The 12,892-nt window shown below is 41.0% G+C and overlaps 1 protein-coding gene across 5 annotated transcripts in view; it reads left to right on the forward strand.

The window, feature by feature from the left end:
• The window catches only part of Npnt (nephronectin), a 69,011-nt gene that overhangs the window by 27,100 nt on the left and 29,019 nt on the right, over positions 1 to 12,892 (forward strand). For 3 of the 5 annotated variants that reach the window (XM_021157582.3, XM_029475504.2, XM_085835514.1), the window contains one exon: positions 5,867 to 5,959. In XM_021157582.3, the coding sequence (XP_021013241.1) occupies positions 5,867 to 5,959 (93 nt within the window). Of the gene's footprint in view, positions 1 to 5,866; positions 5,960 to 8,953; positions 9,047 to 12,892 lie in introns of all 5 variants that reach the window. The other 2 variants (XM_021157580.3, XM_021157581.3) reach the window with 1 other exon arrangement.

Consider the following 12,892-nt stretch of genomic DNA (forward strand, 5'->3'; position numbering starts at 1 on the left):
TTTCCAGCAGTTCTTTATAAACTCTGCCTCCATTCCTTCTAGGTTCTATTAACAAGCAGCGAGGGATTTCACATAGCTTTTAGCAATGTTTTCTCTTCCAAGGTCAACTGTGCTTTGCAAATGAGACTCTCTTCATATTTGCATCCTCCCCCTCCCCAAATCTACCCAAATCCAGTCCATGGAGTGGCAGGGAATTGTGGGAGCTCTCTAACAGACAGTTTTACAGCTGTTCTTTCTTCTCTGCTCTTGAATGCCTTTTACCACCTTGTTGCTAAGGAAGATGACTTGGAAGGGAAGGCAGGACACCATGTCAAAATGACAGATGAGATTCAAGGACTCAGAGGCATTCTTATATTAAGAAAATCCCTGTCAAGGATAGAGCTTGGATTGGCTTTGTCCTCATTGCTTTCCAGAACAGCTGTCCCCTTAGCATCACAGCTTGTCCTCCTTAGTCCAGACGTTGGCCCTTGGTGGCCAGTATGATTCACGTGGGTATGAAACATTACACAGTTAATAAGTAAGATTAATTGTCTCCTAGCTTTGGATAGATAGAGCGATATTTTTGTCAGGACAAGAAGGCATTGTTGAGCTTTCACAAGCCCTGATGTAATAGTTAGGATGACTCCGAGTAAAATTTGAGAATATACTCATAGGTGAGAAGCATGGAGTTGGGGTATTGACGAACTGTGTTTGCTTTGAATATGGAGACTTGTTTGTCTTTTAAGTCAAAACAACGACTTAGCAGTTACTCAACGACCCCAGAGATGTGACAGCAATATTGGGTCATGTTTTGAGTGTGATGTACCTCTGTGCACTATCTTGAAGGGACAACAAAAATCTCTCAGATCAGTGACCCTCAAGAGGCCTTTATTTACTGAGCTGAAACCATATAAGTATGGCAGGGGCAGTACACCATCAAATGTGGCCTGTCTCTCGTGTTCCTGGTCCATACAGAGATCAGAGAACCCAGGTAAGCCTCTCTGATTACCTGGAGTATATTTCTTCCAGGCTCCATGGACTATCTCCTGTTGACAGTTTGGAAGATTACTACAAGATAAAAACAGATCAATCTCTTCAGTCAGGCAGATGTCTCAATTCACTGAGTAGCATAGTTTATGCATGCAGTTTTTGCCCATCCCTGAAAGCCATGTTACAATGGAATAAGTTATTACTAGGCAGGCCAGTTTACACAAAAAAGGGGAACCAATTTTGCATAGCTTTTAAAATAAGCATGCGCTTTCTGATTACTTATATATATTAATGAAGCTCTTTGCATACTTGCAGAGTATGTGGCATTATAGATACAAAAAACATGGTGTGTTCTATTTCTATACTAGAAGTTACTAATAGGACTTCCAACTGTGTATCCAAAAAAAAAAAAAGCAGAAAAAATACCCTTGTCTTGATAAGAGCAGGTTGTTAAGTTCGTATTCCAGAGCCTAGTGTTCAAGACCAGTCAGGGTTTGTATTTAGCTGGGTGTGACAGTGCCAGAAGGAGTGGGGCTGATGTTATGAATCCTTCTCTATCTTTCTTTTCATTCTCAGCATCACTGGTCAGAAGTGAGCTGTAACTCTCCATTCCCAGCAGGAATACAGACAGGCGGGGTTTTTGGGGTTTTTTTTTGTTATTATTATTATTATTATTATTATTAGGTATTTATTTCATTTACATTTCCAATGCTATCCCAAAAGTCCCACACACACTCCCTCACTCACTCCTCCACCCACCCACTCCCACTTCTTGGCCCTGGCGTTCCCCTGTACTGAGGCATATAAAGTTTGCACGACCAATGGGCCTCTCTTTCCACTGATGGCCGACTAGGCTATCTTCTGATTCATATGCAGCTAGAGACATGAGCTCCGGGGGGTACTGGTTTGTTCATATTGTTGTTCCACCTATAAGGTTGCAGATCCCTCCCCCCCCACCCCAGCTCCTTCGGTACTTTCTCCAGCTCCTCCATTGAGGGCCCTGTGATCCATCCAATAGCTGACTGTGAGCATCCACTTCTGTGTTTGCTAGGCCCCGGCATAGCCTCACAAGAGACAGCTTTATCAGGGTCCTTTCAGCAAAATCTTGCTAGTGTATGCAATGGTGTCAGCGTTTGGAGGCTGATTATGGGATGGATCTCTGGGTATGGCACAGACAGGCATTTTTTGACAAGCTCCCCTAAGTAGCATCCTAATGGCTCCACTCAGTGACTTCTGTTTATATTAGAAATTAGCTAGAATTGAGTCCTTTGGTTACTCCTATCTGCCAAGGAGAATAGAAAGTGTAATTTTCCATTGTAAACTTACCGTGCATATTTTATATGAAGTAAAAGCCGAAAGACATTCTGTAGTAAGGCAACAAGGAAATGGAAAGGCAGGAAGCCAAAGCATGCTGCTGGCCTGTTGTGCTCTCTCTGGGGCTTCCTTTGATCTCACCTGCTGTCTAAGCACTTCAGGGGGGATAGCCTACAAAGATGTCCCACTCGGTGAGAACCCCCTCACTGCCTTCCCCTCTTCCACCTGTTCACACTAGAAAGCTTTTGCCTGTAGTCTCCACTGCCCCTTCCCTTGGATGTTTGTTCTCTGTGGTGGTAGTTTAGACTTGAGGCTCTGTGATCACAGTCATTGTCCACACTCCTTCCCCACTTTGAAATTCTCTAATCCTGGCTCTTGGCGTGGCCAAAATAAAATTAGTCATGCTTCCATCTATCCATATGTGTGTATCAAGTATAATAAATGCTTGGTGCATATTTACCGACTTCTATCCCAGACCTAAAACCCAGATTGGGGGGGTGGGGATTTTATCAAAACTTTTGTCGACAGTTTTAATTTTCTCTGAAGAAAGTAATTGATTGTGTCAGCTCTGTTGTGTACTCTACCTCTTTTAATAGCTGTTGGGTAATCTGTAACTGCTGGTTGCGTCAGGTAGAAACGCAATCAGCAGAGTCCCTAAATGTAGCAGCACCATTAACGGCCCTGACCTCTTGGAGTGTGTACATTTGATGCTCCTAAGATTAGGGCATCCTGCTGAGAGCAAATAAGAAAGGAGAGAGGACAACAAAACCCTTTGTGAGTAGAAGGTACCCAAAAGCCATGAATGGATGGCCATCAGCTGGTCAGAGGTCAAAGGCAGTCCAACCTGGAGGCCACAAGTCTGCACCATCAACTGGCCTCCAAATGAACATCATGTTTACAGGGACCTTTTAAAGCCACCTTTCCATAGATTCAGATATTGTCACATCCCAGTTATTCTAGGGAATTATCACTCTGACTCACATGGAACAGATATGTAATGCTACTTTTTAAGGACAACATCAAGTTCTGGGTGCCTCAGAAGACTTGATTATTTAGTTTACATTCATATATAAAAATGTCATAATCAAGGGAATAGCAATCTTTTTTAAAAAAAGTATTTATCTATTCAGGTATGTATGTGCAATGTGCACGTGCCATGGTGCCAGTGGAAGTCACAGGACAGCTTGTGGGAGCTGGAGGTTCCCTTCTACCATATAGGGCCTTGAAATCAAACTCAGCTCATTAGACTTAGTAGCAGGCACCCTTACCTGCTGAGCCATCTTACCAGGGCAGACTTGGTGGTAGGCACCCTTATCTGCAGAGCCATTTTAACAGTGCTGCAATATTTGCTCTCTAAAATGAACCTTTTTTTCCCCCAGACTTGAATTGCTCGATGATGAGGTCTAGATATTACAGAGAACCATGTTTGGAAGACTTCCTTTAAAAACCTTCATTCAGTATAAACTATTGACCTATTCACTGGAAGTAATACTAGAAAACCACAGTAGGGATTGTAGTCAATGGGCCTAATTGTCATAATAAATAGGCTGACAGGGACAGGGACAGTACACTCGTGGGAGACCAAGGAGAGCTGAGCAAGGGATTGTCCAAAACGAATATACAGTGTAGGTCGGATACAGCAGTGTCAAGGGAATGTTTGAGAATTGTCTGAGGAAACTGGAACATTCCGCATCCCACAGTGGAGCACAGCATAGGCTGCAGAGAAGGAACAGGAGTCCACGGTCTCAGAAGGCAGAGGGAGGGTTGATGGCGGTGCCCTAGCTCAAGGCCTATCTGCTTTGCACCTGCTGTTTACTGAAGTTCATCTCTTCCTGTCAGGAGCACACATCATGGTTGTCTAGGTCCAGCCTGAACTTGAACTTCTCGGACCTAATCGCTCCCCTTTACCTCGAAATGATTCACCACACCAGTGTCCTCACGGTTTTCCTGTTTATACAGTAATTCTCCTGATCATGATAGTCCTCCAGAAACTTCCCATTTCCTGCAGATAAAGTATCACTTTTCAGTCTGCGGCTTTAGGAACACCACAATCTCATTCCAAGCACGATCGGTCGCTTCTTACTCTTCCGTGAGCATTTACTCATCTTGTTAGCTACCCAGGCCTCTCGACTGACCTCTCACCTTTGGTCCACTTTCACTGCACATGTTTCCTCTCCATGGGTGATCTTTCTTTTCTGTTCCCATGCTTCACGATCCAGCACACTTGTCTTTATGAAGCTTTCTGTCCAAGCCCGTATGTGGTGATGTCTTTACACATTGGCTGTTTGCTAACTACTATGCTCATAAGTAATTATTATCTTGAATTGAGAACATGTGTCATGGGGCTGGAGTGATGGGTCAGTGTTTTAAGAGTGTGGATTACTCTTGCAGAGGACCCAAATTTGGTTCAGAATACCCATGTTAGGTGGCTCACAACAGCCTATAACTCCAGTTCTAAGGGATCTGATGTTCTCTTCTGGATTCTTCAGAGCCTATATTCACACATGCATGTGTACACACACACACGCACAGACACACTCTAAATCTAGAAAGGAACATGGGATAATTTTGCTTTAAATAGATTGTCAGCTCCTTGAAGTCAGAAATCATGCTGCTATTTTTCATATTAGAGTAATATCATGAACAGGTAGCATATCCTAGAACAGTCTTTCCCGTCCTTGGCTCCATGACATTCTGGTGTCATTTAGATAGTTTATTTTGTAGGTGGGACATCTGTAGGTGAGTCTATTCCCTATCTGCCAGAAAACCCCAAAATGTCTTTAGACATTGCCAGATGTTCCCAGTAAGAAAAGGATCCCCATGAACTGCCACTGATACAAGGCAGAGATAAACTTCTGGGCTGGAAAAAGACTTGCCTTCTTGTGAGAGAAGGGAGTGTGTTTGTTAGAGAAGAATAAGGTTAAACTGAGAACTTTCAATTTTGCTGAGATACAGGAAGCCACTATAAGTTGAAAAAAAAATACTGTAATGCACACCAGGGTTAAGAGGGACTGAGATGATGAGAATATCTGAGAATAGAAGTAATGAAGAACTTTGTTTTTATTTATTTCATTTATTTTTAGGCTTTGATTGCCTATAAAGTAATTCATTGATCTTTAATAAGAAATTTATGTCTTTTTGGTTTGTGACCATATTGTTGATCAAACCCAGGTCGCCCACATTCTAGGAAAGTGATTGACTACCAAGTCACATCCTAGCCTGGAAAACTATTGATTTCATAGAAACCCAGTAAGTTCAGACTAAACGTTTTGTTGACTTGTACTTGAGAGAGTACGTTTGAAATTGTGTGTGAACATTTTTTGTGAAGGTATGTGTGACCTTTTTTTAATTATTTGAGCAGTATGCTCAGGTGACAAAATTTTTCAGTCCCAAGTGATGCATACATGATAAATTCATACATGCATGTTCACAGTGTAGGTTGCAGAAAGAAACTTTTAGCATAACTTTTGCGACTTTACTGTAAATTGTTAGTGCTGTATCGTCACACTGGCCTGTGACCTTAGCGCTTTATGGGGGCTGCACTGCTGACCCAGGATTGACACACACTGTCCTCTTTCCACAGCTGTGTGTCAACCACAGTGCAAACACGGAGAGTGCGTCGGGCCAAACAAGTGCAAATGTCACCCTGGATTTGCTGGGAAAACCTGCAACCAAGGTAGGCAAACCATGGGGGAGCCCTGGCACCTCTATCCTGGACACATAAAGAATTCCAAATTCTGCCCCCAGCCATTTTCATAGCTGTTTCTCCCAACTATGAAAGAGTTAAAAACCAAAAAAGGATGGTAAATCTTAGACAAATATATTTTCCCAAAAGATGTTCCCGTACTTGTGTTCTTGGATACTCATTAGATTTTGTTTGTGAAGAAGCAAATGGTTAAATCTGTAATTTAATTCTTATATTCTGAGGCCCTGAGAGGGATCAGCAGATAAAAGCTCTTCCTGGGTAAGCCTGGTAACTTGAGTTTGAGCCTTAGAACCCACATAAAGGTGGAAGGAGAGAACTAAATTTACACAGTTGTCCCCTGGCATCTACACATGTGCCATGGCACACACACCCCACTACCACCTCATATACACATGCATACAAATAAAACATAAAATACATACATACATACACACACATACATACATACATATGGTTTTAAAAGTCTTACATTCTAGAATTTCTTCTTTCTCCACTAATAAGTTGGTAAGTCTTTTAGGAAATGGAATACCATTTGTTATACTTAGGTATATAGGTAATAACAAAACTGACCACATTTGAAGAGACCCAAAGTCAGAGATATTAGGTGTCTTGCCTAAGTAAACAGAACTAGTTGAGAAAGGCTATGTTGGCTTCGAGCTATGGCTTACATCCTCCGTATTCATTTTGCTATGCTAGTCTTCAGTGAAAAATTGCAACTGGAAACTTGATTATTTGACTCTTCCTCCACAGCCTTCCACACCAGACTCCTCTTCTAAATTAACTATACCTGCAAATCTCAACTGTTAGAGTTAGAACGCTAAAAAGAAAGACAAGTTAATGTCAACTTTCATTTGCAAAGATAAGAGCTATGCTTTACTTGAAAACAAAAAATAAGCTCACATATCTTAAACCATGTGTGTGACTTTGGTGTCCCTGTAAAGACAGCAGTCAGGGTGCATCCCAACAGGCCTGGTTCATTCTTGAGCAGCAAGGACCTTTGCAGCCTCTCTGATTTCTGGGTTCCTAAGGAATGTTGGCATGGGACTCATATTTGCTAAGTGCACATTACCCACTTAGTAACTGAATGACAGATTCACACAGGACTCTTGGTCTTAAAAGTCATAGGAACCTAAGAGAGTCCTGTGGAGATTTTTGGTATCACACCTTATGCCTGGGTTAGTGTGCACTCAGCCTGAAGTCCCTATAAACCTTACTAGAGCAAATTGTGCAGACTTACCATACAATAAATTAACTGCTTTTATCTAGACCTACACATTTTCATAAAGTAGAAAGCATGCTTCAGAGATAGAGGAATGTCAGTAAGCAGTAAGTTTGAAAAGAAAAATCTCACATAACTGGAAATTAGCATATGATCAGTTAGGCAGTGGAGTAAGGTAATCTCAGTGCAGGTACCATCTGCTTCAGAAGCAGCCTTGGGAACCTGCTTGGAAGAATAAAGCTCTCGAATGAATAACAGACACTAGTACTTGAGAGATGCCTGGGCACGACCAGAACGGGAGGGCAAACCATGCTTTCAACTGGCTAGATTTAAAAGTCTACACACCCAGGCTGGTAGGGGGTGGGGTGTCGCTCCTCCCTCTGAGTCATTTTCTGGACTTGTTGCTCTAAGGTCAGCTATGAACTTATGCCTTTGAAATCATTAGCATACTCTCTAAGACACGCGCTGCCTTTTACAGTGGATGGAATTCAAACTTAAATTCTGACAAGATTATCTTTAATCACTTGCTCCCCCCCTCCTTGTTATTCTCCAGTAATGTGATTCATGCCTATTTCCTTCTCCTTAAGCATCTTTACCCAAACAAATCTATCCCATGTAAAGAAGTGTAAAGAAAGAATACATTATAAATAATCCTTTTATAGTTGTCTCACTGGAAAATTCCTTCTGGCATGTAAATTACATCACCTGGAGATTCGAAGCACGCAAACATATCATGTGGTCATAATTTTTTTTTTAAGAAATTAAGACATTCTTCTAAATGAACATTTCATATTAATTTCAGAAGAAATCGTTTATAAGTATTGATTACTAACTAGTTTTGGATTAGTTTCTGAGCCATATGTTGATTTCCTCATCCCAAGGAAAGACCAGCATAGAACCACAATGTAGAGCCAGACGTTAAGTCTGGGTGCGTACTGCTTACAGCATCGCCGATTGCCGAGCTGAGCACACTTGTGAGTGCTTTCACCTTAACTAGGGTATTATCAACAACCTTGCTTTCTAAAAGTTCCAACCCCAGAAACAAATGTGCCTTTGATTTAGAAGGTTAAGGGACCGATAAACAGCGTTGTGACACAGAAAGCCAAGAGGCTTCATTGACATTTGACATTCAGCTTTGAGCCCAGTCAGGTCGCCGTAGTTGGTTAGATACCAAAGGTAACAGTTAGCATTGCTCTTTAAAGTGTCTGATGTGCATTCTAATTCAACGAGGCGTAAGTTTTTACTTTTGAATAAAAGCATGGTGGTCTGTCATCTTATAATTTAGGTAAAGTCCATATGCAAATAAGCATTTGTGCATTGCTTGGGAATATTTTAAACTATTATTAGCAATGTAACAATATATGATAACTCTTAAATTGGTCATTTAAACTTTAATATTCTAAACAGGGTTAGTTGATTATGTCAATATTTATATAATTTAGTTTCATTGTCTAACTCCTGTTGATGAATGTGACATGCTAATCTTATTTTTGTTTTTTAATGATATAAGAATGGTAGATTATTAATTTATAATTTTTCTTTGGAAAGGAAGGTGACTAGAGAAATTGTAAGAGAGAAAATAAAGAAAGAGAGAAAATGGTTGGAAATTATTTGTGAAGTAGCCAGAGCCCTATTAAGCTCCATCAACATTTTGTAATTGTTTAATATATACTTGTGAAGATTTTTAGGGCTAGAAATGACATCAGTTCAAAGCTGACTCTTATTACCTTCTTCCCGCTGTGAAGATGAGTCCTTCCACCCAACTCCTCTTGACCAAGGCAGTGAACAGCCTCTTTTCCAACCCCCGGATCATCAAGCCACAAGTGTACCTTCAAGGGGTGAGCGTACGTTGTCTCAGGTGGCTGCTACTCCCACCTGCAAGGCTTCCTGCAGTTATGTGACTTCTTGCAATGAAGGCTGGTGCAGAGATGCCCAGCCTTCAGCCTGAGCATGTAAAGCAGGCCTGGGAGTTGTCACCTGCTGCTGATTCTCTGTGCCCTGGAAAGCAGGGAGCTTTCTCTCCTCTTCCTGTACCACAAATGGCTACTTTCCCCTCTTCTCTGAGTTTGGAAACCTTCTCCCAAAAATCAGATTGCAAGATAGGTTTTGTTTTCGTATATAGGAAGAGTCAATAATTCCTCTACGAAGCTATGAGTTTCGATGACTTTTTCCAGTAGATTTGAAAAGGAATTTAATGCCCTTCTTCTCTTACTGTCTGGGATATGGGGTTTTAGGTTTGTTTAGAAATCAGACCACACTTTGGCTCCTTCCTTTTGGTGCACACTCTGTAATGGCCAAAGGGTGGAGTTCTGGTCCTAATCAGTTGTTCCTTGGTAGTCTGTTGGAAGCATCTCAGTTTTATTCCCCACTGTGTAGTAGGGGACAGGAAGGTAGCTCTTGCCCTGCTTGTCTGTGGAGCTGCTGTGAACCCGTTAACCCAGAACTATTTTGTAGACTCCATAGTGATGAAAGCATCTGTAGGGGAATAAGGTGGTAGGAGCACTCTCCAGTTCTAGATTTTATCTTTACCCGCTGATGTGCTTAACTCACAGTAACTGAGATTGCTGGTGAAAAATTGTTGCCTCTGCTGATGGGGAATTTGCTAAATTTGTACTCGTTCTGTACAAGGAGCCAAAACGTTGGCATTCATTTTAGAGTTGCTCATAATTAAGAGAGTTATGGCCATCGATATTTAGACATCTATTCACCTGTGACATAAAGTTTCAAAGGTTAGATTTCTCAAATATCATCCAATGTAAGCATCAAAGGGGAAAAGTCCAGATGCTTTAAAGTGAACGGAAGGTGGCTTTCTGTAAAACTCCAGTGGCTTCCTAATGTGAGGACTTTCTCCCAGGTTTTTCCAGCTACCTTTCGTTGTCTGCATGCTAATACAATTTCTGACTCTCTTTGTCCTGAAGTCAAATAATGACGCTATGCAGCTTGCATTTCTGTTCTGGTCCAGCTCCCTTCTCACCCCACCTTCCCGCTGCTAGCTCCTGAATCCACCAGCCTGCTTAAATGTAGCCGTGATGATAATGTTCTTCATGAATTATATGCGTAGTATTTAAAGTGTCTAAATATAAGGGATAAAATTATATCCTTTGGTATAAGCTATGTTCATGATAGAATTCGTTATAATTTTATTATAGATCTTATACTATGCTTCCAGGGTAAGATTAAAGAAACCTTAAAATAAAAACACTTAGGTTTATTTTCTAGACTCATGTACCAACTTTTAAATTTCTCTAAGACAGTGAGGATCACGGGGCGTCGTTCGTGCTTGTTATAAGGACATTTACCATAATTTGAAAGTGTCATTTAAAACTTCTGACTTGATTAGATAAAAATACAGATGTGAGTACCACATTTATCACATAGTACCTCAATTTTGTAAGGCTTTGGGTCAACACAGAAATAAGGTGGGATAATTACACACTGGAAACCCTGAGGAAAAGATGCCAGGAGCTTTGCTGTTCCCACCACAGGCTGGACCCCTGTTTTCCTAGGCCTGTCGTAGTTCTGGTAAGGGGCACTGTGAGTCTGTTGGAGATGGAGCCAGGCAGTCATCGGGGATATTAACATAACACCAAACACCTGTCAAGGGAATGCCATCCTGTCCATTAGCAGCTGCTAGAAAATTGCTCAAGTTGCTTCTACATGCCTGAATTATTACATAGCTTTTAATATCAGGTAATAGAACCAATATCTCCTAATGTTTACCCATTGAATGCTTTCTGTTTTTTCCTTTTCCATATTTTTTCATAAATCAAGTTTTCAGATTTTTTTTAAAAAAATGACAGTTTGCTCATTTTTTTACATAATATTTTTATTGATTATTTGAGAATTTTGCTTCATGAACCCTGATCACACTCACTTCCCAGTCTTCCTACCTTTGTCACCTACCCGGAAAAGAGGAGGAAGAGGAGGAGGAGGAGGAAGAGGAGAAGGAAGAGGAAAAATCAAGTCCATTGTGTGCTCACTGGAGCATGGTCAAACTCCCAGTGACCAGCCCCTTAAAGAAAACTGAGTCCTTCCTCATGTGCACCACACCAGAGCCATCAGTTCTGGAGAGCTACCCTTCAGCATCCTTAACACAGCTCTTAGCTTTTATATCCTTTCGGTTTCATGATTCCTAACCACAAAACACTTTTCCCATGGGAAGGAAAAGATAAATATGGATTAAAGGCAGTCTTTAAGACCTCTGGCAAGCAGGCTGGATTCCCAAAGCCATGCCTAGGGCTCCACTGGCCAACACTGGACCGGGTTGTGGATGTGTCGCCGCTAATTGGCTTCAGCTTTAAGTAGGGGCGGGTGTCAGAGAGACTCCCACTGGCATCAAATACTCCTGGCTTGTGAGCTTGCCCTGGTTGTAAACAGCTGCTGGTTCCCGTAAGAAACCACCAGAAGTTTCTGTTGCTCTCTAAAAATAAACTAGGGAATCTTAATTGACACTCTAAAAAGCCATCAATAGCCTTCTCCCGAAATACAGAGTCATATCTTACTCTACTCTGTGGCGTTTGAAATAAGATTCTCTCTTACAGTCAGCTTTATAAGTACTTCATAGGTTGTCTCCCGGGAGCCATGAAGGCCAGTGTGAACTGGCAGGATTGATGTAAAGGATGAGGAGAAAACTTTTAGGAGGAGAAAACTTTTAGGAGCTAAGAAAGAGTTTCCTGATGCAAATGATTAATACGGTTTTAAATACAAGGCAAAAAGAGTATGAACAGGCAGGAGAATTTCACCTCAGGCAGCCACGCTTGTTCCTGCAGCTTTCAACGGAGAGAGAAGTCTACTTTTTTGATACAACAATCTACACAGCACGTTCTATGAAGAGGGATTCTTTTTTTAAACACTTAAAATGTGGTTCTGTTTTGAAAACCTTTGACTGGGCAAGAGACAATAAAAACAAAAAACTGAAGAAAACATAGGAAATGACATTTGCTGTGTTTATCTAACCTTTCTAGAATCTGCCCTGCTGCCAATATGCTTGCACTGTGGTAAGGGCAGAAAAAAGACCAAGTTGGAAAGTCCGTTAATATGAAAAATATTTTGAGGTGTAATATTTATTTGGTGACTTTAAAACATGGTATAACTGGATGTTTCAGTGAAATTATCACAGACCTCTGGGAAAGGAGCAGTCAGATTTAACTTTGATTAGATTAGGAAACGGCTTGGTAGCTAGCTATACTATCTGTATTTTTATTCAGTGATATGGATAAATTGATCACTAAATTATGCTAATCGGGCACTTATGCCGCTGTTTCCAGACAAAGTGAGCATGTGGTCACATTTCTTTTTAATGAGGTCTATATTATGGGCATTACTATTTCATTGTTTTATGTCATTGCGAATTTTATGTTCACTTGAGGCAGTGTACAAATTGTGTTGCAAAAACTTTTATATTGTGGAATTCATTAATTTCCCATTGATACTTAAGCCAATAAACATAAAATACATAATGATGTTTTGTCCCTTAGTGCTCCCACATGCTCCTCTTAACTGCCACATGAAGGAAAACGTGTTGAAAAGCTTTAAAATCTTGTTTTGTGACTGAGTGGACTAGTGTGCAGGGAGCTGAATTTTCTTTACTCTGAAGTCAGTATAGCATCTACTAAGTTGAACAAGAAAACAAACAAACAAACAAACAAACAAACAGAATCAGTCAGTCTGATCCCTGCAGGGTT

Source organism: Mus caroli, unplaced genomic scaffold (assembly GCF_978045245.1).
Source record: "Mus caroli unplaced genomic scaffold, Mus_caroli_1 scaffold_3, whole genome shotgun sequence".
Classification (NCBI taxonomy): domain Eukaryota; kingdom Metazoa; phylum Chordata; class Mammalia; order Rodentia; family Muridae; genus Mus; species Mus caroli.